A 26,393-nucleotide genomic window follows, 5' to 3' on the forward strand; every position below is an offset into this window, starting at 1 on the left:
CATTATACTAATCCACAAAAAAGGAGACGTTAAAGAATTGAAAAATTATAGGACCATTAGCTTGCTCCCAGTATTATATAAGATATTTGCCAAAATAATCGCCAATAGAATAAGGGCAACGCAGGATTTTGTCAACCAAGGGAACAGGCTGGCTTCAGGAAGAGATACCTTACAATGGATCACATCCATGTCATCAATCAGGTTATCGTGAAATCTGCAGAGTACAATAAGCCTCTCTATGTGGCTTATATAGATTACGAAAATGCATTTGATTCAGTAGAGATACCAGCAGTCTAGAGGCACTACGTAATCAAGGACTACAGAACGCTTACGTAAAAAGCTTGAAAAATATTGCTACATGCGTGTGGTATTTGTTTGTTTGAATGAGGTGCGTGGGCGCCATCACTCCAGAAAAGAGGGGGGAGAACGAACTGGGCTCACGCTGTGAATCTAAACGGTCAGCGCTGCAACCGTTGTTGTAAATATAATCTGTAAATAGTTTCTCGTCTTACTGACTCGTCCTTCGCGTAAGAATATATACAGAGGTTCTACAGCTACCTTAATTCTACACAAGAAAAGCAGGGAGATACCTATAGGCAAATGGGTCAGACAGGGAGACACAATTTCTCTAAAGCTATTCACTGCGTGCTTAAAAGAATTCAAGCTATTAAACTGGGAAGGCTTAGGAGTAAAGATCGACGGCAAATATCTCAGCAACCTTCGGTTTGCCGATGACATTGTTCTATTCAACAACAATGCAGACGAGTTACAACAAGTGATTGGAGACCTTAACAGAGAGAGGGTAAGAGTGGGGTTGAATACTAATATGCAGAAGATCACGATAATGATAAATTGCCGGGCAAAGGAACAAGAGATCAGGATCGCCAGTCGGCCACTAGAGACTGTGAAGGAGTACGTTTACCTAGGTCAATTAATCACAGGGAACCCTGATCATGAGAAGGAAATTAACAGAAGAATAAAAATAGGTTGGATCGCATACGGCAGACATTGCCAGCTCCTGACTGGAAGCTTACCATTATTATTGAAAAGTAAGGTGTGCAATCAGTGAATTTTGCCAGTGCTGACATATGGGGCAGAGACTTCAGAATGAGTTAACGACCGCGCAAAGGGCGATCGAACGAAGATTGCTAGGCATAACGTTAAGAGAGAGAAAGAGAGCCGTTTGGATCAGAGAGCGAACGGGTATAGACGATATTCTAATTGACATCAAGAGGAAAAAATGTAGCTGCGCAGGTCATGTAATGCGCCGGTTAGATAACCGTTGGACGATTAGGGTTACAGAATGGGTACCAAGAGAAGGAAAGCGCAATCGAGGACGACAAAACACTAAGTGGAGCGATGAAATTAGGAAATTCGCGGGCGCTAGTTGGAATCGGTTGGCGCAGGACAGGGGTAAATGGAGACCGCAGGTAGAGGCCTTCGTCCTGCAGTGGACAGGATGATGATGATGATGGTGATGATGATGATGGAGGTGGTGGGCCCCCCCCGAAAAAAAATCCTGGGTACGTGCCTGTAGTAAGCCCAGCCAGAACAGTGGCAGTTTACCGCGTGTTCACCTTCGGGAACACAAGTAAAGACCGTGTTAGAGCAAATCAATAATGATTTGCAGCAGCTTCTAGCTGATTAAAACACGATTGGGGCAAAAATAACCTTTCAGTTTAAGATCGCTGTGAACGCACCGGTGGCATGGGACGGTGGTCAGCCGTCCACCGGATTGAAGTGCCGAACAACGGGGTGCGGAATGGGACATCGTACAGATGCTTCATCGCCACCTTCGTCATACGGTCCTGTAGTCTACCTTCTCTTTGGCGGGCGAGAAGCATGTTTTTTGTGTAGGCCCACTTCCTGGATTAAACTCTGTCCCCCATTCTCTCTCTCTCTCTCTCTGTCTTTCCCGACCAGTTTCCTATACTTTCGATGGCAGCTGACATTTTTCACGCTAGCTCCAAATATTATTTCTCATTTTCTCCCCTCACATACATGCACGTACGCTAAGCTAAGGAGTAATGCACAAAAGCGAGGCAAGTGCATAGAACTATCAGTAGCGTCCCAGTGACCACTGTCGAATTCCTGACGCGGTCTTCGGCGTGGCTCCATTCATGGAACAGTATTCGCAGTACGCTGAAGTAAATAACGCCAACGAAGAGCCTCGCGAAGAAGAAGAGGGTGTGTGGGGGGTACGGAGTGAAAGCGACGAAGCAGCGGCAGCCCGCGCGGCGGCTACTGCCGTTTCCCTCCTTCTCTCGCAGCCGGTCCGCGTATCACTGCAAGGCCAAGCGGAACGCCGAGGCGGGGGAAGCGCGAGGGGAGCGAGCAGCGCCTACCCCCTCGCCGCCGTCCGTCAAGGTCACCCACTGCCTGGAGGAGGAAGAACGCTTTTCAGAAAGTAAGCTTTTTGCAGAGGGAAGGAAACTTCCTCGCCCGGCCCTCCGCGCTTTTCACGCTGGGCGCGTCCCACAACACGGCAAGGCAACGGCGGCGGAGGCTGCCGTTTCGCGTTGCCGTGTCTTCGCCCCTCCCGCCGAGCTGGTTAACGGACACAGCGCCGAAGCGGTCCAAGTCGAATCTTTAGAATTTCAATCGGTGCAGACGATTGAAACGATTAAAAAGCACGCGCGCGCTGTTATGTTTGCACTTAGCGAACAACGATGCCTTTTCCCGGGATGGGGAGCAGTTCAATTCGCTCGCGGATGAGAGCGGATCCTTTGCTGACTCGATCTGACGAAGGTTAACCGGGCAACAGAAATTGCGGTACGTCGCGGCGTAGCGACGATGGGTTAACGCGTGGTTCCTTGGCTGTCAAGCCGAGTCGCACGCGAATCTGGTTCACACTGAGCGCGCGGTATACACCGCGGAGTCCGACGGTTTCTGAAATTTGGCGAAACCACATCTCTTCCCGTACTCGGCAGTCGACCGTGGCCGGGCAACTCGCCAACGCACGACTCTCAGTGGAGAGAGACACACGCAGCTTCAGCGCTGATCAGGCCTGAAAGCCGACGTACATCGCGGTGCGGCAATATATGGAAAGCTCGGCTGAATACGTTAGTCAGGCATCCCTACCTTTCACACGGTGTTGCCCAAGCCGCGCACGCGCATACATTCTTATACAAGGACTGTGTTGTAAATTTGACAATGCCCCACGTTAGCGACGCACGAACTACCTATGCTCGCTGCGCGACTGGCTCGCAGCTACGGCGTTCCGGTTGAGCACAAACTGGGGAGGTTCAATTTCCGGCTCAGCCGGTTCCATTTCTATGGGGTCGGAGTGGGAAAACGCCAGTGTGATGAAACTCAAGGTAGGGTAGAAGCCCAGATGACCCCTCCTACTGTTTCTTTTATGGCTTAAGGGCATCATTGAAACGTAGAGCCCCATAAATTATTGCTATATGTCTCTTCTTCTTGTGTCGATTGCTATATTATTTTTGTTTGTGCTCTTTTTTTTTTATCTGATATGCAACGCCAGTGCAAAATAATTAATAAGAAGTGATAGGTCCGGGAGAGCATAGGTACCCAGTAGCTTCCGTAAAGGAGAGAAAAAAAAAAAGGAAAAGGGGGCGGAGGCAGAAGATAGTTTATAGGTTTGTCTTCGAAACCATAGTGTCTGGGAGAACAGAATAAAAGCGCTGAGGTGTAAGAAATAAACAGCCTCCGGTAAAATTCCAAGAATGTCCGCCCTCGTTCGCTCCGGGAACGAGAGTAGAGAGTGACGAAGTAGAGAACGAGAATGATCACACGTGATATCCCTGCGTGCACTGATATCACGTGCGATCTTATCTCTTTAGCGCCTCTTTATACTAACTTCATAAACCGCCTAGAGCCGCTCTCCTCAATTTTACCGTCATGCCTGTATAGTGCACGCATGTTATTCATTGTTTGGAGATTGGCGGTGATTTCTAACTTCTCACCTATTCCTTGCTGCTTAACTTTAATGGCGGCCTAAAGACGCATGGGGGACATGTGCGGCCTTGTGATGTCGTGTCACTAAAAAGAAACTTAGCTTTACGGCAGTATATAGAAGTTTATCCAAGTGCGAACTTCAGTGTCGGGTACGCGTTGCCACAACTTAAAGGGACTGACCACCAATTTTCATGGTACCTATGTTTTTTTTTTTTAGTGCTGTTAAAAGCTTACCGGTCAGAGCGCCTAATGATGAAGCGGTAACGAGGACAACGCCGTGGAACAATTTTTATCAGAATTTTTCGATCTGCAGTGAAGAAGATGTAGTCGTTCACTGGAAGCATGCTGAAAACGGTGATAGGTCAGCCCAATAGCGATTATACGCCGACATTAGTGGGAGGCAGACGGGGAAGTGCAGCCGTAACTGTGAGAAAGTATTATTTTGTTTGTCAAGTAGTTGTTCCTGCGATTCATGTTTTCCGAAGTGTTAAAGTATTTCTGCGAACACACGTACATGTGTTCGTAGTTTTCTGTCCAACTGCTTTGGTATTTAACCAGTCAAAACGAAACCAATCGGATCGAAAATGAAACGACGCTGTTAGACGTGATACGCAGTTCAGCGTGTTGCCTAAGCCATGCGTGCGATTTTGATTTCCCAGACATATAATAAAGTGCAAGTGCCTAATAATATAGCAACTTCAATTTTAAGCAATAATTATATTGTACCTAATAGCAGCCGACTTACGTACAGTAATCTCATAGGCTACATCCGAAGTACCAAGATTTCATGCATCGACAGACCTCACGACTTACTGGTTTTTGAAACTTTCTTTGCCAATATAAAATTATAGTTCCTGCTTAAATCACGAACAGCGTGCCGGATTCTATCACTATATATCGTGGTCATTTCATTTCCATCAACGTCTCGCAACACATTCTGGCCGATTGTCAGTCGCTTTAAGCTTACATTCCCACAGCGGCTTTTTACAGCGCGATCATGAAATTAAATGATACGATAGCCAAGAGGTTTACAACAGTAAAGAATGAATAGATTTTACTTCAGAAGGGCTTTGACATTTCGGCTCGTGGCTAGCTGTAGCACCCACGCACCCTTGCCGCTGGTCCCGCAGTAACTCGTTTTAAAACGGAGTTTGTTGCCTTACAACAAGAGGTTCTAATGTGTTTCTTTTTGCTTCTAGCAAATGGCTGGAGCCTTCGCAGTTAGGGGCTCCAAAACTATAGATGGCTGAATTAGTTTAAAGGGTATAGCCGGTGCCGGAACAGCACGCTGACGACGGTAGGTCTTTCGCCAATCTGTGTGCCTGTGGCAGCGTACTGCAAGTATCTTTTTTGGGGGGTGTGCCTTACCAATATTCCGTTGTATAGCCCGCTTTCACGCAATCGCACCAATGAGAGAAAAAAAATAGGTAGGGACGTTAAACAGAACAGTATTTGAAATCAGAGACACGAAAAACATGGTTATCGTATAACATTATATTACAAAGTAGTAGTAGTACCACAGTTTACCAACAGCAGAACCACTACCATCACCATTAGCAGGAAGGTCGTGGTACCTTGTACCTCAGCGCGGTATATCGGGTTTGTCCTGGCGGGTGCCCTTTGGCGATGCGTTCGAAATATGTGTCCAATGTGTCTTCTTGTGTCCCTGAGGCTTTCACGCTGTAACTCGCCTTGACATGAACAAAAACCCACGTCGCAACCCCGATTTTCGCACTGACAGAAAAAATTTATCCGCTGTTGTGTATTGCGCTTTTCTTGCTTCCGTTCTTTCTGACTTTTTTTCATAATGAACATGGCGAGTAGCCCAGCTAGTACGCCTTCAATAGTAGTTGCGACCATTATGTGCTGTTAAGCATGAGCACAAAGTTACCGTTCTCTCTTTCTCTCTCTCTCTCTCTCACACACACACACACACTCACACACACACACTTCTCTCTTGATACTTTTACACCCTTACCTTTGCGTATAGGGTAGCAGACCGAACGAGCGTCTGGTTAAACTCCCTGCCGTTCTCTCTCTTTCTCTCTTGGCTCTCTCTCTCTATTGACTCACGACCCTAGAAAACTGCTGTCTTTCTTATTGCCGACCATTTTCGTGATGAATTTCATATACCAATACTATACGTGCAGGAGGGCTGAAAAATCCGATTTGTTGACGTTCGTTAATTGGAACCGCGCGAAAGTTTTCGGTCACACACCTGAACGTTGGCCAAATGATTCAGAAAGAGTACAAGGGCACTGCGAGCCTCAGCGCAAAGATATGCAGTCCGTTTCGGTGGAATATTTTAATTCTGGAGTTTCACGTGCCAAAACCACAATCTACGAGGCAAGCCGTATTGGGTATTTATTTTGATTGCATGTGGTTCCTTAACGTGCATGTAAATCTGGGAACACGTAAGTTCCCCTCTCTCTCTCTCTCTCTCTCTCTCTCTCTCTCTCTCTCTCTCTCTCTCTCGTCTAAGTACGACCGCCGCGCCCGGGATGGACGCCGCGACTTCGAGCTCAGCAGCGCAACGCCGCAGTCACATGGTATAGCGCGGCGGGTCAGGCCACAGAAACGTAACTAACATAACAGGGTGCGAACTTCCCACTTAACGTTGTCAAAAGGCCTTCCGCTTCCTTTTCTTGGCTGCAGATTTCACCGGCTGTCATTAAAAGAGAACAGACGCTGTCTACGCGTTGCAGTAACCAACACATTGACGCGACCAAATTTTCCATCGCATATCTAAATAAGTTGGTTCTTACTAGGACAGAGCGAGGACGCCTTTCACCGCATGCATCCGAGCGGGAAGGTCGCAGCTGCAAGCGCCTATCTACATATCTCGTAAGCTTCAGCGCGCTTGCTTCGTCATGCAGTAATCCGATTCGCGCGGCTGTTTTGTCAGGCACATGACGCATATGGAAGGAGGGGGAATGGGGAGGGGGCAGGGGTAATAGAACCCCACCCCATATATCCAACCAGAACTGTAACCTACAAGCGCATGTTGAATAACGTTATACTTAAGCAATGTTGGACTTTCCTGCTTTTCTTTCTTTGAGCTCTCTGTGTTGCAACCATTTATTAAAGTTATCTGTCACCTAGAATAAGTCCCAAGTCATAGCCACTGGCGCAATGTCAACGTAAGCACACTTACGTCAGCGCAATAGAAACTGCAACATCGGATGGTTGTTCAGTGCTGATTCGATATTGCAATTAAGGTCCGTAACGCGCTCAAAGGCACCCTGGAGTTTGTTCTCTTTCTTTCTCTCTCTCTCTCGCTCTCTTCCTCCTTTTCCCCAACCACCGAGCAGGGCGGCAAACCGTTTTAACTCTCTATGTTGTACCCCCCTCTCTTCCAGTAAACGATGTCATTCATCTGGTTAATCACTCGAAAAAAGAAAAAAAAAAGTCAGCCATGCGCTAAACTGCAATAAGTTTTTTTTTAACATATTAATGCATCGCGCGTTGCCTGTTTCAGTAACACTTGCGCACAAGTGAACGCGAACACTGTGTTCTAGATAACCCACTCTCATCGCACCACGAGCTCATTTATAGCTGCATTGCGACATCGGACGTGACTAACGCGCGTGTAGGGACCCACTTACCGGCAATCTGCTCACGCATTTCCGTATTCCTACCGCGCTTGCATTTCGTTTAGATCACCTTTTTATACAAAAAGTCCGTCTACGCTATCAAACTCGGCCAATTAGTGTATTGGCGGCTGCTCGATATACAGGCAGATTATTTCGCCAGACACGAAAGGGTAGACAAAATCGTAGACTGCATTTACCGCTATCAGTTACTGCAGCAACCGCGTGAACTTACTTAGTGGTTTTTGTGTTTCGCGCTGTGAAAAGAAAATAACTGAGTCATACAAAGTATTTATTTATTTATTTATTTATTTATTTATTTATTTATTTATTTATTTATTTATTTATTTATTTTCGTGCCTTGAATAACACGAGTGTTTTCAGGCGCAACATATATATGCGAATTTGGGTATCTTTGACGATATTCTTGGCACTGTGGACAGCTGCAATGGATGTAGCGATGTATGTTCCAGTAGTTGCGTCCATGAGCTTACATTTCTTGTAGATTACTTGATTTGTCCGCATAGCAATCTGTTTAGAAGAAAGATAATCGCAAGCGCTTAACAGTTACCTGCACATCGCGTCATTCGGGTCAACACCGCGCTCTTTATTTTTCCTACGAATGCAACCGACCTGGCGCAGCTTCATGAACAGAGCAAGAACTACAAGCAAAAGGCCAATCCTGGAATGATTCCTGTATCTTTTTGTTTGTTTTTCTAGCAAGCCACACATGTCTGCCCCGGACGCTGTCACCTGATGAAACCGTATCAGGAGATTTAGTAGAGCTGAACATATATGCGGCTGCCGTCACATTTGTTAAGGGCGTGTGAATACTGGGTTGCATGAATGCGCAGTGTGACGAAGGCCTTTAAAGTTGGCTCTTGGCTCGAAAGAGCTATGAAAATGGGCGCTGCCAAATGGACCGTAGTTTGCCTTTCTTAAGCCAGAATGATACGTCGAGCCTACCCGCCATGTAACGGTAACCATCACCACCACACTGTGATGCAGGTCATTAATTCGTGCAGTCTGTACGCCAGCGTGACGGTAGCAGTGCAGTATTTCATTTTTGTTTTCTATTGATAATTATCAGCCACAGTTACACGCGGGTATATTAATGTGGGAACAAATCAACGGCTACCTAAACTACTGGTCACAGCACGGGAGATATGTCCAACGAAATTATAATTGCTGCTTGCTGTAACATGGATGAAGTTCGATACACGCTACCCAAAGACCGATGGGGAATAGAGCAACAATTTACGCGAAAGAAGAAACAAGTTAAATTAAAAAAATCTGAAACTTAAAACACCGCACTAACAGACAGGCATCTACAGAAGTACTTAAGTATCTGCAATGACAGCGCAACCCCACTGCTCAGAAAGTTACATTTACAGAACCTCAGGGGAAGGTATTCGAGAAAGATGTACTATACAGTGAGTTCTGTAAATATGCCAAACAAGAAATTCCCAATTGTCTCATTCAGTCTTACGCGTAACTTGAACCATTAGTCACAGTTTCGCCCGAAAGCCGGAGCATCGATTGTGATAGCAAATCAGTAAACAGCTATACGAAGTAAAAGCAGTAGTTCTATCGGCCTTATAAGTATGTAAATGTTCACTTGCTAATTCAATTAACAAGCATGGCGTCACGCGCGCGCAAGCAAATTTGAACACATCTCACTCGATGACTGCGGAAACTCGCTGTCAAAACTCTGGAGTGAGGAAGCGCGGCAGTTGCAGCGAGCGCGTTGGCCTTCGGGCTGCGTCTCGCATCACCGCGAACTAAGCCGCGAAAACACAACGCACGGGGTGACTCTGTCCCTGTCGCACATGGCTTTCAAGATACAGCGGCCCGGGTGGGCGCGCAGGGCCGCTCGGGCAGCCCGAAGTAGAAAGCACCAAAGTGACCCCAAGTGCTATACTTTTCGTTGGCTGGCTGCATGCGCTATAATATGTCCATAGGGATTGGCCGAAGTTTGCCCTTACGAACAATTCTGCCCTAAGAGCTTTTTTTTTATTATTTACAGGTCTCCTCTATTTTTTTTTTTTTGCTCACTATACAAGAAAAGGCTGACAACGTCAGTGTAGTCCAAACTTGGGGCAGCGTGCGTGCATTACTCTCGACAACTGTTCCTCGGCGCAAGCCCGCGACGTTGATCGACTCGTGCAGAGAACCTTTGCTGAACAAAAACAATTGAGAGGCCACCCCGCTTTACTTTTTACACTCTCTACTATAGATGATTTGCTGCTGTTGTGGAATTAACCAGGTAAGAATGATCGAATTATAATCGTTAACCGAATGATTCACTGATCAGCATGTAGCAGCGTAGCTAACATACAAGACCACCCGGGCCCTTGTAAAGCTTGACCGCCGTTTACCCTAGGAAACTGAACGCTTTCCCTGTTGCAGGGCAAAACTAGCAAAATATGTTCATTCGTAAGTGACGTTTACCATCGACAGGCCGCCTTCGATAATATTAGGTCTGAGATTACTGCTGTTTGCTTTTACAAACAGCTTTAGCGTATATAATAATTTTTGGGTGAATATGGGTCATGTTTCCGAGCCGCAATTTTCGTTAGGTATAATTTGAGAGTCGCACTATAGTAGAAGGATTCCTAGTTCATAAACAAGAGTTGAGTACTTCATCTATTGGCGTCATTCCACAGATGCAACACGTAACGTAAACCAATTATTTACGAAGCTTTTAGTGGAGTTCTCATGGTTGTGATTGCGCATTCCATTTTGCTGTGCCAGCATTGTGCACCTCTTCGTGTAATGCAACTGAAATAGAAGAATTTTATTGTCTGCCATGTACCGATTATTTTTAAAAATCTGCACAGCCCGCCGGTTCAGCCTGATCATTTAGCAATAAGAACAGCTGGCATAAACAGCCTATAGCTGTAGCTCAATGTAAAATTGGTAACATTAAACTAGAGAGCAAACAAATTCATCTTAACCTACAAATGCCCTGATTGCTCCGTAATATGCTCGAATGCTTATACAGCGCTGACTAACGGCCATGTCCTCTGCTATAGACGCCTCCTAGATAAGAAGCAATACGGGGTAGGATTCGTAATTCATAAGGACATAGCGGGCAACATTGACGAATTCCACAACATTAATGAGAGGGTAGCAGTAATCGTAATCAAACTTATTAAGAGGTATAGGTTAAAGGTAGTACAAGCCTACGCTCCAACATCCAGTCGCGATGATGATAAAGTAGATCAGTTTTATGAAGATGCTGAATCAGCGATGAGAAAAGTGCAAACTCAGTATACTGTAGTAATGGGCGACTGCAATGCAAAAGTGGGGAAAAAGCAGACCGGTGAACAAGCAATTGGCAACTGTGGCGTCGATTCTAGGAACGCTAGAGGAGAGATGCTGATAGAATTCGCAGAAAGGAATAAGCTTCGAATAATGAACACCTTTTTTCAAGAAGCGTAGCAACAGAACGTGGACCTGGAAAAGCCCTAACTGTGAAACAAGAAATGAAATTGAATTCACACTTACTGCCCATCCAAGCATAGTGCAAGATGTAGAAGTGATAGGCATGGTAAAGTGCAGAGGTCATAGATTAGTCAGAGCTAGGATTCACCTCAATTTGAAGAGAGAAAGAGTAAAATTGGTCAAAAAGTAACAGGTCAACCTAGAGGCAGTAAGGGTAAAAGCAGATAAATTCAGGCTGGGGCTTGCAAACAAATATGCAGCCTTAGAACAGAGATATGAAGATGATATAGAGGTAAGGAATGAAACCATAACTAGGCTGGCTTCACAGGCAGCAATAGAATAGGGAGGCAAGGCACCAAGGCAACCAGTAGGCAAGCTCTCCCAAGTAACAAAGGACCAAATAAAGAAACGACAAAGAATGAAAGTGTCCACCTTAAGAGATAAGATAGAATTCGCGGAACCGTCAAAACAGATCAGCAAGGCGAAAATAAGTCATATTCCAAATATAACGTGAGAAAGACTGAAGAAGCCATAAAATAGGGACGCAGCCTGAAATCATGGAGAAGGAAACTAGGCATAGGACAAACCAAGATGTATGCACTGAAAGATAAGCAGGGTAATATCATCAGGAATCTCGAAGGTATAGTAATGACAGAGGGAGAATTCTACACTGATCTGTACAGTACACATAGGACACAGGATAACTCCATTCGTAACAGAAATGAACAGGATACAGAAACTTCTATAACTAGCGTTGAAGTCACAAGGGCCTCAATTGCAAGACATGAAACGGGGAAGAGCGGCAGGAGAAGATGGAATAACAGTCGATTTAATCAAAGATGAAAAAAAAAATATTATGGGGTTTTAGGTGCCAAAACCACTTTCTGATTATGAGGCACGCCGTAGTGGAGGACTCCAGAAATTTCGACCACCTGGGGTTCTTTCACGTGCGCCTAAATCTAAGTACACGGGTGTTTTCGCATTTTGCCCCCATCGGAATGCGGCCGCCGTAGTCGGGATTCGATCCCGCGACCTCCTGCTCAGCAGCCCAACACCATAGCCACTGGGCAACCACGGCGGGTTTAATCAAAGGTGAAGGAGAAATAATGCTTGGAAAAACTGGCGGCTCTCTGTACGAAGTGTCTCTCGACTGCAAGGGTCCCAGAAAACTGGAATAATGCAAACATTATACTAATCCACAAAAGGGGAGACGTTAAAGAATTGAAAAATTATAGGCCCATTAGCTTACTCCCAGTATTATATAAAATATTCACCAAGATAATCTCCAATAGAATAAGGGCAGCACAGGACTTTAGTCAACCAACGGAACAGGCAGGTTTCAGGAAGAGATACTCAACAATGAATCACATCCATGTCATCAATCGCGTAATCAAGAAATCCGCAGGGTACAACCAGCCTCTATATATGGCTTTCATAGATTACGAAAAGGCATTTGATTCAGTAGAGATACCAGTAGTCATAGATGCATTACGTAATCAATGACTACAGGGCGCTTACGTAAATGCCTTGGAAAGTATCTACAGAGATTCCACAGCTACATTTATTCTCCAGAAGCAGGAAGATACCTATAAAGAAAGGGGTCAGACAAAGAGACACAGTCTCTCCAATGATGTTCACTGCGTGCTTGAAAGAAATAATCAAGCTATGAAACTGGGAAGGCTTAGGAGTGAGGATTGACGGCGAATACCTCAGCAACCTTCGGTTTGCCGACGACATTGTTCTATTGCGCAACACTGCAGACGAGTTACAGCAAATGATTGAGGACATTAACAGAGAGAGTGTAAGAGTGGAGTTGAAGAATAATATGCAGAAGACAAGGATAATGATCAATAGCCTGGCAACGGAAGAAGAGTTCAGGATCGCCAGTCAGCCTCTACATTCTGTGAAGGAGTACGTTTACCTAGGTAAATTACTCACAGGGGACGCTGATCATGAGACAGAAATTCATAGAAGAATAAAAATGGGTTGGAGCGCATTCGGCAGGAATTGTCAGATCCTGACTGGAAGCTTACCATTATCATTAAAAAGAAAGGTGTGCAATCAATGCATTCTACCAGTGCTGACATATGGGGCAGAAACTTGGAGACTGACAAAGAAGCTCGAAAACAAGTTAAGGACTGCGCAAAGAGCGATGGAACGAAGAATGTTACGCGTAACGTTAAGCGACAGAAAGAGAGCGATTTGGATCGGAGAGAAAACGAGGTATAGCCCATATCCTAATGAAAACGAAAGAGAAAAAAAATAGCGCTGGGCAGGTCATGTAATGCGCAGGTGAGATAACTGCTGGACCATTAGGGTTACAGAATGGATACCAAGAGGAGGGAAGCGCAGTAGAGGACGGCAGAAGGCTAGGCGGTGCAATGAAATTAGGAAATTCGAGGGTGCTATTTGGAATCGGTTGACGCCGGACAGGGGTAATTGGAGATCGCAGGGAGAGGCCTTCGTCCTGCAGTGGACATAAAATAGGATTATTATTATTATTATTATTATTATTATTATTATTATTATTATTATTATTATTATTATTATTATTATTATTATTATTATTATTATTATTATTATTATTCTCGAATGCCTTGGATAGTTCTTATGAAACAGTGAGAGGACTCTTCTCAGCAATAACTAAAGAAATTTAGCCTGTTTTTTAATGCATTACACACCGTTCAAAGCTTGGTTCCACCGTGTTAACAATTATGACTGCGTTTTCGTAAAATGCGTAGTCATATCCTTCGCACCATTATCATTGTCGTATGTAGGCGACACATAGGCTCTCTTTCCCTTCGTGAAGAGTCCTATATAGATCTGCATCCATTCCTTTCCTCAACATCTGTATTGTACTCCAAGAACGCACAAGCGTCCTCCAGTGGTTTCCGGGGCTCCAGCACGGCAAAAGCATTACAGAGTATTGTACCATGGAAATCAGTGAGTTTCCTCGCCGCCTTGATTTCTCATTAAAATCGGCGAACATCCTGTATTATAATGCACGAACACCAAAGTGCACCATTGGATAGGCTCTGGGATAAGATAGCGATGAAATTAAGTTTTCTATCATTATTTTTTTTTAATTATCTGTTTTTAATGCCACGAAATCATGAGCGCGGTTGTATACTTTAGTTGCTTTAAGGGCGAAACTTCTGATGGTGGAAAAGCATGTTACTTGTATGGTCTTGGGCGCATGACTGTTAATTTCTTGTCAAAATACACATTGAGGCCCATGCCGGTGGCACACACTTTCATCTGCATTTTCTCAATCAAAATTTGAAAACGAGTGCGTAACAACTTGCCGCGAGTGCACGGGTCTACTGCACACCAATGTAAACAAACGAAGCCACTGCACTGGCCCACGTGTGACCTGCGCCGCGCATCTATACAGCATGCTGTCGGACTGAGAGCCCTCTCATTTGGTACGCGCGGCGCTGCCAATCAGAGGAGCGGTGGGGCCCAGGTCCGAGCGCTGAAAGCGCGCCGATTGCGCGCCGGGGGAGCGCGCGGAGGAGACCCGAGCCGAGCGCCCCTCCTCCTCGGTTTTCCTCGCCTGCGCCGGGGCTCCTCCGGAACGCGGGCGCTTCCTCGAGCCCGGGAAACTATGTCAATGGGGCTGGCAGCGCCACCGCGGCCGACGTCAGCGGGTCAACGTCCTGGGCTCCCCTCCTCTCGGCCTGCCCTCTCCCTCGCTCCGGCGCGCTGCCTGCGCGAATCTAGGTGGGCCGCCGCCGCCGAAGTTGGTCGAGGCGCCGCCGCAATCCAACTTCCGAGCGGCCGCGAGCAGCTGCCGACTTCCGCGACCGGATTGTTAGCGGCCGCGCTGGATCGCCTTGCCTGCCCTCCGCGCACATGTGCCGCCGAGACGGGCCCGGGGTTCAACGCAAGTGATCTGCAGACAACATGGTGCAGGGACTCGTACAAGCCAAGCCGTCCGAGCCGCCCCACGAAGGAGCGATTGGTGAGTCCCGCAACCCCTTCCGCCGACAGCGTAACTGCACGCGCAACAACCGCGCGCCGCGCGCTTCCGAGCGCCGGGAGCTCGCGCTGGTGGTGTGCGCGCTGTGCGCTCTCGCCGGGGTTCGGAACCCGGCGCGCTGTGTTCATGTGGCGCCCACGCCGGAGAAGCGCTTCTCAGTTTCGTGAAGAAAAGCTGAGTGCAGGAGTTTTGTGCGTCGCATCTGGCGGTACGGTACTAGAGACCGTGTGGGTGCCTTGACGCCTGAAAGCCCGCCAGCGTCCAACTCGGACTATCTGGGAGAGCTCCTTCTCCGGCCGGAGGCGCAGTTGGTGTGGATGTTGTGAAGCCCGTTTGCATGCATTTGTCGATATTTTCTCTGAGCATGGCACTGCTTGTTTATTTGAGTTTCGCTTTCGTTGGCGTATACACTGTGCAAGGTAGCTCGGCTATAGTTTTCAATGATGAGAGGCCCACACTAGCGTGCATCGCTTCCCATTTGCTTCCGCAATTGATTGCTTGAAGTCAAAAGGCGTGATGTGATGCTGCATAAATAAAGCGCGTTTTTTTTTTTTTCGGAATAAATGGCGGTTTCGCAGGTGCTGTCTCAATCACTTGAATGCATTTATAGAACGCATGCTCGGCTTTGGTGTTCATGGCGCTGTGCTTTATTCAAACGAAAATCTCGTTTGTGTTACGTCCCTGGCCGATCATATATATCGCGTTCTTAGGTATATCTTTCATTCGCTTGCGCGGGCTTGCTGTGCATCTTATTTCACATAATTGTTGGACGGTAGACCTTTGAAAGCAAGCTTCGTTTAGTTTTACCTTAGCGATGTATAACTCTTGAAATGTCCCTATAAGCTATATACGCGTTACGCATATCCGCATGTGGACAATGTACGGTAAGGTGTCGCATAACAATGGGATGCGTGTTTCGTTCTTTCTTGCAATGGAATCTCAAAACAAGAACGTGCAGCTTATGAGCGTTCATGTGTGCGGCGCCTTTGAGGTAGCAGACTTCGATGTACAACTGAACGGGCGCAAAAATAATGATTCATTAGTCATGAGCGTATATCCTTGCACGAATAAGCAAGCAAACCAATAGATGTGCACGCTAACATCGTATGCGCCGTACATTGATTTTTTGAATGCAAAAGAAATATCAGCGAAAATCATTTCTGTGGAACACTACTTGAATCGCATGCTGTTGAAGCGTTGAAACGCTGCCTGACACACAACGCGGGAAGTCTAATGAAACAACACATCCAGCACTGTCACATTTGAATCAAACACGATTTTGGTTTATTCTGGCGCCTTGAAACTTTTACGCGATACTTTTGCTTGATCATTTCATGTAACACTGCACTGCGGCATGTTGCAGTTCTGCCTGCATTGTATCAGTGTGCTGTGAGTGGGGCCCGAGGCTGACGAGCTCGTGTGTTTTCCGCATGTGCACGACAGTTTTGCAAGCGGCGGTTCTGTGTCCGTGGTACGAGCCTCGTCGAGGCATGCTCTCGTGCGTCAAACTCAAAGGGATTTCAAACCGCGGTTCGGGCCTCGGCTCGATTTGTTTTACCACGCGCGGTGTGACGGCGGTTGCGCAATCTACCCGCCTGCACGGAGCAGTTCCTCGCGCGGAAGTTCCGCCTGGAAGAGCGCGCGGCTTCACTTTCAGGAGGAAAAGAAGCAAGGGAAAAAGAGCCTGAGCGCCATCTTTGTGGTCTGGAGCAAGGAGGTGTGTCGCCTCCTCGCTCTACGCCTAACACTTACGCAACGCCGGTTGTGTGCGGGCGCTTGGCCTCTATTTTGGTAGGCCCCCCTTCTCCGGCGACCGCTCAAGCAAGCGCGGAGTGGGCCACCGAGGGGCTTGTTCCTGGCTGCGCGCGCGCTGCCCTTTTTGTCGCTGCCCTTTAGGAGGCACCCTTGCAGACTTTGATCGGCCACTTCCGCGACGCATACGAAACAGGAACGCAACACGGTCATGCAGGACGCCGTCTCCTGTGGATGGGCCGCCCCGCTCTCTTTCGGCGCTGCCGCGCCAAGTTTCGCCAGCGCGTAGCTGGCTTCCGCGAAAAAAAGTTGCGGGGAAGTGGGGAAAGAGCGTTTTGGCTGACCTAAAGTGGCTTACCGTTGCCGCCCGAGCCAGGTGGACATGCGCTTGTAGTACCGCACGCGCGTCAGTGTTCCCCGTGCGGTAACGGTATCGATATAGCGGCAGCCGTAGGCGAAAAGGGCGGAGCTAGGTGCTCGGCCCAATATGATGTATGTTGAAAAATGTACTTTTTCTCAAAATTAGTGTTGGGAATTTGGAATCGTGGAAGTTTCTACACATATCTCACACTCGCCCCACCTCTTTCACCCGAATTTTGTGTCTATAGAAGCACTTATTTATATTAATCACATTTTCATAAATCGGTTCAGTAACTTATGTTGCATTCAAGACAACCACACAAAATATGTGTCTTTAGAGAGCACGCACATGTCAATATTTTGCTACACATTTAATTAGTATAAATTACAATGACAATGATGTTTATTTTCGCATCAGTATAATGTAATGATACGAAGGGGCGTGCGGAAGAAGCTTTAATTTCGACAGCTTGACAAAGCCGCAGGCCCCGCATTGGCGAGGACAGCAATAACAAACACAATCAGCTTATAACTTTTGAGAAATTATACACAAAAATTACGCAAATAACAAAAGCAAGTTGTGTACAAAAATGCAAACTTGAGAAATCTTACAGGAATACATAAAATGTAAGCATATATTCCTACACAGACAAATGCAATCTTCTACAGAGAGAGCATTCTAAAAAAAAAGTCCAATGTATAAATTATTATGCAAATATCTTTCTGCTAGACTCAGAGCAAAACGAACAAAGCAAACATACTGATCTTGTGCAAAAAAGGCAGCAGACCAAAAAACAATTTTTTTTTTGCTAAAAAAATCAATACAAGGAAGGAAAAAGATCAGAGCAATTCGTCTAGATTTAAGTTAAAATGTCTACGAATAGCTTTAAAGGTAATGTTCTCGAGCTGAATCGCTTCGCTGTGTAATCTATTTAGTAATATTTGCAGGTTATTACGAAGCTGTAGAAACGATTTAGAAACTTTAGAAAAGCGCAAATTGATGCAAGGCATCCAGCTCACTAAACAATTCTCACTGTTGGAGTATTTGAGCACTACTGGGCAGCATTGGAACTATCGACACAAGTTCCTTATTCTTCACGCGTGCAACGCGAGTCCTTTAACTAGCGTGTCTCTGCTCGGAAATGCTTTCGAAGTGGCGTGAGATCGAAGCCAGTTCGAAGCGTGTATCATTCTCATTAACACGTTCGGGCGCAGCAACCGTACAGGCGACTAAGTCCGTTCTATCGGGAGATCGATAGTTCACGTCCGAGCGATCGATGTTGCAGGCAGTAGTAGCAAATTATGCGCTTGTCATTGGGGACGTTCGGGGTACTGGAAAGAGGAGGAGGGCACCGTGTTCCTGTTGCTGCGATGAGAGAGCGCCAAACGACCAGAAAGAAAAGGGGGAGAGGAAGTCCCGAAAAAAGCAGTTGCGGCGGGGCAAAGAGTGCGCAGCGGACGTGGCACTGGGACCCAATCGATGCCCGTATCAACGACGGCGGTGGGGAGAGGCGCGCGCGCGCACCGCCGAGGGCGGAGAGGAGGAACAACCTTAGCGCGCGGGAGGAGGGTTGAGCGGCGCGTGACTAGGTTGGCGGGTGAACGACCCGCGCGGCCCATTCTAGGTCACTGGTGACGACATCCCGAGGGAGAACCGCGCTTTTCTTCGCCGCGCGCGCGCGCGCGCTCCCCGAAACGAAAGTGAGACCCCCCCCCCCCCCCCCCCCCCTCCCGCCACCATCCGATCCTTGCGTCACCGTCGCGCGGCTCAGCGGAAGCGTTGGGGTGTTGCGCGCCGTGCTGCATTCGGCCCAAAGCTGGGCCCCGTCGGGTTAGAGCCAGCTGAACCGGCGGCTGCGGCTGCGTGCCTGCACCCCGCGTAGCTTCCTGTTCGGAGGCCGCCGTGCTGGGATGCCTCAATGCTGCCAAATTGAGCAGCGCGCAGCTGAAATCCGACTCTGTAACGGCTGAGAAACGTGCGCGTTTCGTTGACCAGCTGCTGTCGATCCCGCATGTTTGGTTTTATTGTTAAATTTTACTACTGTATGCGTCTTCTGCGTGTGAGTTGCGATACTGATAAGAGGTTTTACATGTGCCAATGGGCCTTGCGTTCGGGTAGCCTCATTACGTACATACTTGAGAAACTTTAAAGTTGGTTTTGTCACAACCTCTGTAAACGCTGTAGTGAACACGCAATGTGGGGGCTTTACTTCAGAACTCCGTATTATTTCTGCATGAGACGGAATGAACTTAGAGCATTACTAAAGGGGACAAATAGTTAATAAATTTGGATGTATGTTTAGTTCCGAGTGTCCGATCATTCTCGATACTGAGTCGAAGCAGAAACCTTCTAGGCGTCAGTGAATAAGTATTTTCTTCCGGTGATACTTACTCCAACTTGCTGCAGTCTTCCTTTTGAATAACCTTATTGGAAAAGACAAAGCCTCAGTCTCAGTCATATTCGTATTATTTATCGCGATGGAAGGCGACGCGCGTAACACCGCCATTATTCATGCTGCCTCTTTTGTGAGAGGAAGCGTGCCGAACCGAATGGAATCGGCGAAGTGTGAACATCGACCTGCGTGCAGGCGCTGGGTTCCTGAATGAAGCGAGAATGCGCCTGCAAAGTCGTCCGCGAGGTGCGAAAAAGGACAGAGCGCGCGTAGGCACCTTCTCCGTTGTCGGCGTAGCAGTCTTTGATTGGTCACGTGACCACGGCGAATTTCTGTTTCCTTCTTTCGTTCTATGAGATTTTTTTCTTTCTTTTTCGCAAGGTTGAAATGACAAAGGAATAGGCAGATTCAAGAGGTGTTAGCGCACGTCTTCAGCGTGTGCAGGGAGCCGGCCACTGGCTGCGAAAAAGCAACAGTTGTTTCTGCGAAGCATCCGTTTACATCTCGGCAGCGGACCAATCAAACGCTGCGTTCGCGAGCGCAGAGGGTGGAGACGAGAAAAGGTGCAATGCGCGCGGCGGCAGACGTAGGCGAAACACGCTGGTATACGCGCACCCTCCACCTCCCCACCCCCGTCTATGTTTAGAGGAGAGCGCGCGCGCACGCAGTGTGGTGCCGGGCGCCCTCCCCTTCGCCCTCGCGAACCTGCGTTTCTGGGCAGCGCGTAAAGGCCGGCAGGTTTTGCTTCTCTTTGTCGAGCCTCCTTTCCGCGGCGCACTTTTCTTTTTCGCCTTGAACGGTGCGTCACAGCTCCCAGAGTCTCGCCTCCTTTGTTTCTCTTTACAACCTCGCGCTTTTGTCGGCGGAAAGGTTGCCGCTTAGCGCCGTCCGTTTGCGTGCGCGTTTAGCGCAACCGAGAAGTGGGCGCCGATACTATCAACCCCGCTCGGAGCTGATACGGATACAAAAAAGGAGGTTATAGTTTTCCGTTGTATAACAGAAGGCGCGCGTTATTAACCGTTTCGTGGAAATACTGCGGCGTTGCTGATCGAAAAATTTGTTAAACGCAATGGAAAAATCTATACCTGACTGCGGCCCTTCAGTGCACAGAGCGCACTGTAACGAATTCTCTTTCTCTGCCACACCCCCCCCCCCTTGATAATTTCTACTTATATTTTTTATTTTTTCACATTAGCTTGAGGAAGACATAGGGTGTCTTACCTAACGTTAGCCAAGCTGCCCAACGAAAAAAGAAAATATATTACAAAAACGTGATACAAGATACTATTTTAAGACCTGTGGTGTTCGGTCGACAGTGGTCTGACAGCGGAACACCGTAGATCTTATAATTGAGCTACCACATCTTTAAACGTTTTTTTTTTTTTTCCTTGAACAACTTGAAAACGTTCGCTGGGACACACGGATTGGTCATTGCCGGCATATCAGTCGGCTTCACTCTATCGCCTTTTATGTTAACACTTCCTCTTAGTGTACAGCACTTTAGTTCGAAGACGTTCGTCACACGCGTGCCCATCATCGCAAACCACACTTGCGGAGTGCCGAACCCACGCGTGCCCCAGCAGAAATGTCTGACCTCCGACTGTCTTCTGCTGCGGGCAAGCTAAGCGCAACACCTGAGGCGTGTGAGTTCAGCACGCTCACTAGAAATGCGTCGGACAGTTTTCGCAAGGCTTTTCATGGCGTGTCTAAACGAATGAGTGCTCTACCAAGTCGGGAGTACCATCGCGGTGCACGTTGGGTACGAAGTCGGTACCACTGCGCATGATGGGAGAATTCTAAGGCAGCCGCGCGCGCAGTAGCAGTGACGTCCATTCCGAAGCCCGCCCCACAGAGAGTTTCCTTCAGGCTATGGTAACTCCGACCAACTCCGACTCACTATAGCGTATTATCCGCTCGTAGCTAGAAGCAATGTTCGGTGCTATACGCCAACGGAGAGAGCTTCGCTCGCCGATTGGCGAAGCGAGTCGGGCTGTGAACGCGGAGATGCTGCCAGAAGTAAGCACTCTTCTAACGTCAAGTATAACTATTATCATCTTCAGCTAAGTGAGGTATAGCAGCTGAGGCGAGCTGCTGGGATACCGGGAACGCGCCACGTTAGCGCGTTAAATTAAGTCGCGGCGCTGGCGCGCGCGTCGGCAGCGCGTGTGCGGCAGCAGCATAGCCGTGGTTCGGCCAGTCCTTGCGTGCAGCCAGCCCGTTCGCTGTTGCAGTGCCGAAGGAATGGTGCTGCTTCGGCGAGACCTTGCCCCCACCGTGGAACTGAGATGTGTGTTACGTCAGGCCTTGTCCCCAATGAAAAAGCGCGTGCGGCGCTGCTGCAGGTGAACGCTCGCCGTCACGGCCGTGTGCTAGAAAAAAGCCGCTCGTGGCGCCTGCTCGCCCGCGCAGCCATGGCCGCGCCGATATATCCCTTCCCTCCCCCCCCCCCCCTTGCCTTGCCTCGTTCGCGGACCACGTCGCTTTGCGCCTTTTGCCCCGCGTCCGAAAGCTGGGGGTCACACCCGCGGGGTTTCTCGGCATGTCACTGGCTCCTGCCTGTAATGACGATCCCTATCTCTAAGCGCTGGATGCCTCAGCTTGGGACATGTCGCTCACTGCCTCCCCCCCTCAGACACTCTTCTATCGTTGTCGAAGCAGAGTCACGCGTATATGTATACATCGATAACAAGCAAAACACCAAATGCAACAACAACAACAACAACAACAACAATAATAATAATAATAATAATAATAATAGTGGAATCAGATCTGCATGTCCTGTGTTCCCTATTTATACGTACGAATAGTTTTAGTAAGCCTTATCTCTGTTTCTCCAGAAGAGCGTTGAAAAGCCGCTTTTACCCTGGAGCGGGCATATTAGCCACTCCAAGCTCAGTGTGGGTGGGCATTTGCGTATAAGGTATAAGGTATATAAGGTGGGCATTTGCGTACTTGAGGTGCGGCACCGCGGCCGCTTTACTTGGGCGTAAAACTTGATAAAAAAATGAGAGGAAGACGAAGTGCTTCTCTTGCGGAACACATCTCGCCCGTCTCTGTGTTTTTCTGGACTTCTTACTGCACCTGTGGGGTCTACCGCCCCCTCCATCGCGGTGATGGATGTACAACACCCCGAGGATCCTCCCGGTTCCCGTTCACCCGCGGACATCGGTTCGAGGAAGCGAGGAAGTACGTCAAGTGGTAGCGAGGACACAGAGCTGTACTGCGCATCAGGTGACGAGTCCTCGGAGGACAGCTTTCGACTTGTCCAGTACCGCAAGGCCAAACGAAGAATTATCAACTCATCTTCGGCGTCCAGCTCGAACACTGTGAAAACAGCTCCTCAGCGATGGCCTCACTCCATCCTGTTTGTGCCACAGAACGCTACCGACAACCTGCGCGTCCTCAACAGGCAAGCACTCTCCGTGTATCTAGAGAACACCGTGCCAAATGAGATCAAGGATGTCAGGATAAATACTAGACGAAACATCCTGGCAATCGATGTGATGAACCCGAGTGCACTGACCATACTACAACATGTAACGCAGCTGGGAAACATCAAGGTCCGATCCATCGTGCCAACGAATGGTGCCACAATAACTGGAGTCATCTATGACATTGACAATGAAATATCTAATGCAGACCTCCCAATTCTCATAAAACCAGCAAGCGAACACAACGTGATTGTGCATGTTGGTCGCCTCGGCAACACACGTTGTGTGAAGATAACCTTCAAAGGCGACTGCCTTCCACCCTACGTGAAGGTCGGCCACTTTCGCCACCAGGTTCGACCATTTATTCCAAGACCAATGCAATGCTTCAATTGTCAGAAGATTGGACATGTGAAGGGTGTTTGCAGAAATTCGGCCGTGTGCCCTCGATGTGCCGAACCCCACTCAGAAGACAACTGCAGCGCAACCACGTTCAAGTGTCCTAACTGTCAAGGTGATCACTGCGCCTCTTCCAAAGACTGTCCCCAGATCAAGAAAGAGTTCACCATTCTTAAGCAAATGGTGAGAGATAACTCTACCCACAAAGAGGCCGCTGTGAAAGTACGGCGAAGACGACGTCACCGACAACGGTCTTCACGGCGGAAAACATCAAGCTTTCAGGAAAAGTCCCCTCGTCAAGCATCATCATCAGCGGACGCTTCCAGCACTCCGATCACCAATGTTGGAAGGGAGCAAACTGCCAGATCTCTCTCCACAAAGGAATGGCCGCCACTTCCGCGTACACGACCGCCAGAAGAGCCGCAGAAGAAGCCGCCCCCAGTACAGCAAGGTGCTGTATCCGAGGAGTCGCGGAAAACAGATGAGCAAGTGATAGCACTTATTAGGCCTTTAATGAATGCCATTCGCGTGCTGCTAAGCAACATGCACACACCGTCTGCCAGAAGTGCACTTCAAGTACTGGACGCTCTGAGTCCGGTGCTTGCAACCCTTGAGTAGATCATGGCTCCACAGCCACGGTCTTTTAGGGAAGAGGTCCGACAAGCAGCTATTTTTCAGTGGAATGCCCGCGGACTCAGAGCGCGCCTTTCGGATTTCCGTCGCTTCGTGTTCGCCAATATGTTTCCCATTATCGTCATTTGCGAGCCGAACTTATCGAACAAAATCAGGCTTTCTGGATATGAATCATTTATGTCGTCAGCTGTTTATGAAAACAGTAAGGTTTTGGTGTTCATTCGCCGTGACCTCACCTACACTCATCAGCCTGTACCACCTAATGACAGTAATCAATATATATGCCTAAACGTAAGGAAAAAGAATCTGGCCTTCACTTTTATAGGCGCCTACCTATCTCCGTCAAGTCGATTTGATTACAACAGACTACGAGACATCCTTTCCTCAACTTCCAATCCCTGGGTCATCACTGGAGATTTCAACGCCCATCATACACTCTGGGGAAGTCCGATGATCAACGGAAGAGGCAGAGCTCTGGTATCTTTCGCCTCCAGTAATGAACTTTGGCTGCTGAATGATGGAAGTCCTACGTTCTTACGTGGCTCTACGTACAGCAGCTGTCTTGACTTGGCTTTCGTCTCGCGAAGCCTAGTCAGACGTGCAGGGTGGTTTGTGGACATAGAGACGCACGGAAGCGACCATATCCCCACGTACATCAAGATCAGAGGATTGACCGCTTCCAAAATACGGGATACGATCCAAAGAGTGGACTGGCCTAAATTTCAGTCTATTATGGAAGAACACTGCGACGCCAATCCATCTTTCGACTTGGAAGAGGCAATCAAGAGCGTGGTGCAAGACACTATGCGTACTCTAACATGCTCCTCGAAACTTAATGATTATGATGTGGAACTAGAACGACTTCGAGCAATCCGACGACGTGCTGAACGAAGATACCGACGTACGAAAACAATGGACGATCTACGGGCCGCCAGGCGCACGCAAAAGAAGATACAGCGCCGGTTAGACAAGCTCGAATCGCAACGTTGGGCTGCCTTCTGTGAGTCGCTAGATCCACGCAAGCCTTTATCGCAACTATGGAGAACGGTGCGCGGACTGCGGACACTTCCCGTACAGCGATTCCCATTCAAGGCACTTGCCCTCTCTCAAAAGAGATCGGAGATTGACGTGGCAGAGGATTTCTGCGCCAGATTATCCGGCCAACTCACAGCTACCAACATTCCATCGCCTTCGAGCAGCTGTCCGCCACCACGTGATCACCGGTTGGATCTACCATTCTCGATCCACGAACTTAAGGCAGCATTAGCTTTGTGTAGCCGCACATCAGCGCCAGGACCTGACGGAATTTCCTACCGAGCTTTGTGTCACCTGGGGGAGCGAGCGAGAGAGGTTCTTCTTGAGGTGTACAATGAATCTTGGAGAAATGGCACGCTACCAACAACCTGGAAGACAAGTCGCCTTGTTCCACTGCTGAAGCCTGGCAAGTCGCCGTTGGAGCTCTCCTCATATCGCCCGATCGCTTTGGCGAGCTGTGTGGGCAAAGTAATGGAGAGGATGATCCTAGGACGCCTGGAGTGGTACTTGGAGTACCACAACACCTACCCAGATGCCATGGCGGGCTTCCGGCGCGGTCGATCATCGATCGATAACGTCGTCGACCTGGTCACCTACATTCAACATGAGAAACGCCGTAAGCGTCTCTGCGCATCCTTATTCCTCGACGTTAAAGGGGCGTATGACAACGTTACGCATGAAGCCATCCTCTCTGCTCTCGCAGAGGTAGGAGTGGGTGGTCGGATGTTTCAATGGATACGGAGCTATCTATCCATGCGATCCTTTTTTGTAAGCACCGAGGAAGGCCACACTTCTCTACATTATAGCTACCGCGGCGTCCCCCAGGGCGGTGTACTTAGCCCCGTGTTATTCAATCTAACACTAATTGCTCTCCTTGAGGACGTGCCAACCACAGTCAGGCTATCAATGTACGCGGATGACATCTGCATATGGACATCTGCAGTAACACGCCTACAGCTGCGAGCGAGAATTCAGAAAGCCGCGACACAAACTGCTGTCTACCTCCGTAATCGAGGCCTCGAAATTTCCTCCGAGAAATGCGCACTGGTGCCATTTACGCGCAAACCCATGGCAAACTACAGTGTAACGATAAATGGCCAAGTAATACGACGGGTCCGATCGTACAAGTTTCTAGGTGTCATAATCGACAGGGACTTGTCATGGAGCCCACACATATCTTACGTGAAAAAACGGTTGACAGGCATATGCCACCTGTTCAAATTTTTCGCTGGCAAGACCTGGGGAATGTCGCCTAGTGCCATGTTACAACTGTACAGGGTGCTTTTTCTGGGATTTCTGCGATACAGCTTGCCAGCAATAAACAACACAGGCAAAACGAATCTACGCACTATACAAAGTCTTCAGGGTCAAGTGCTCCGGATCTGTCTAGGCCTGCCTCAGAGTGCTTCAACAGTGGCTACGATAGCGATCGCTAGAGACCACCTTGTCAAGACCC

General features: G+C 48.2%; 1 protein-coding gene across 2 annotated transcripts in view; it reads left to right on the top strand.

Annotated features, from left to right (window-relative positions):
* Eip75B (Ecdysone-induced protein 75B) overlaps positions 1 to 26,393 on the top strand; it is a 370,621-nt gene that overhangs the window by 283,748 nt on the left and 60,480 nt on the right. The window contains exons 1-2 of one of the 2 annotated variants that reach the window (XM_065430959.1): positions 2,271 to 2,407; positions 14,350 to 14,919. In XM_065430959.1, the coding sequence (XP_065287031.1) occupies positions 14,862 to 14,919 (58 nt within the window). In that variant the 5' untranslated portion in view covers positions 2,271 to 2,407; positions 14,350 to 14,861. Of the gene's footprint in view, positions 1 to 2,270; positions 2,408 to 14,349; positions 14,920 to 26,393 lie in introns of those variants that run through there. The other variant, XM_065430960.2, reaches the window with a different exon arrangement.

Source organism: Dermacentor albipictus, chromosome 1 (genome assembly GCF_038994185.2).
Source record: "Dermacentor albipictus isolate Rhodes 1998 colony chromosome 1, USDA_Dalb.pri_finalv2, whole genome shotgun sequence".
In the NCBI taxonomy this organism is placed as follows: domain Eukaryota; kingdom Metazoa; phylum Arthropoda; class Arachnida; order Ixodida; family Ixodidae; genus Dermacentor; species Dermacentor albipictus.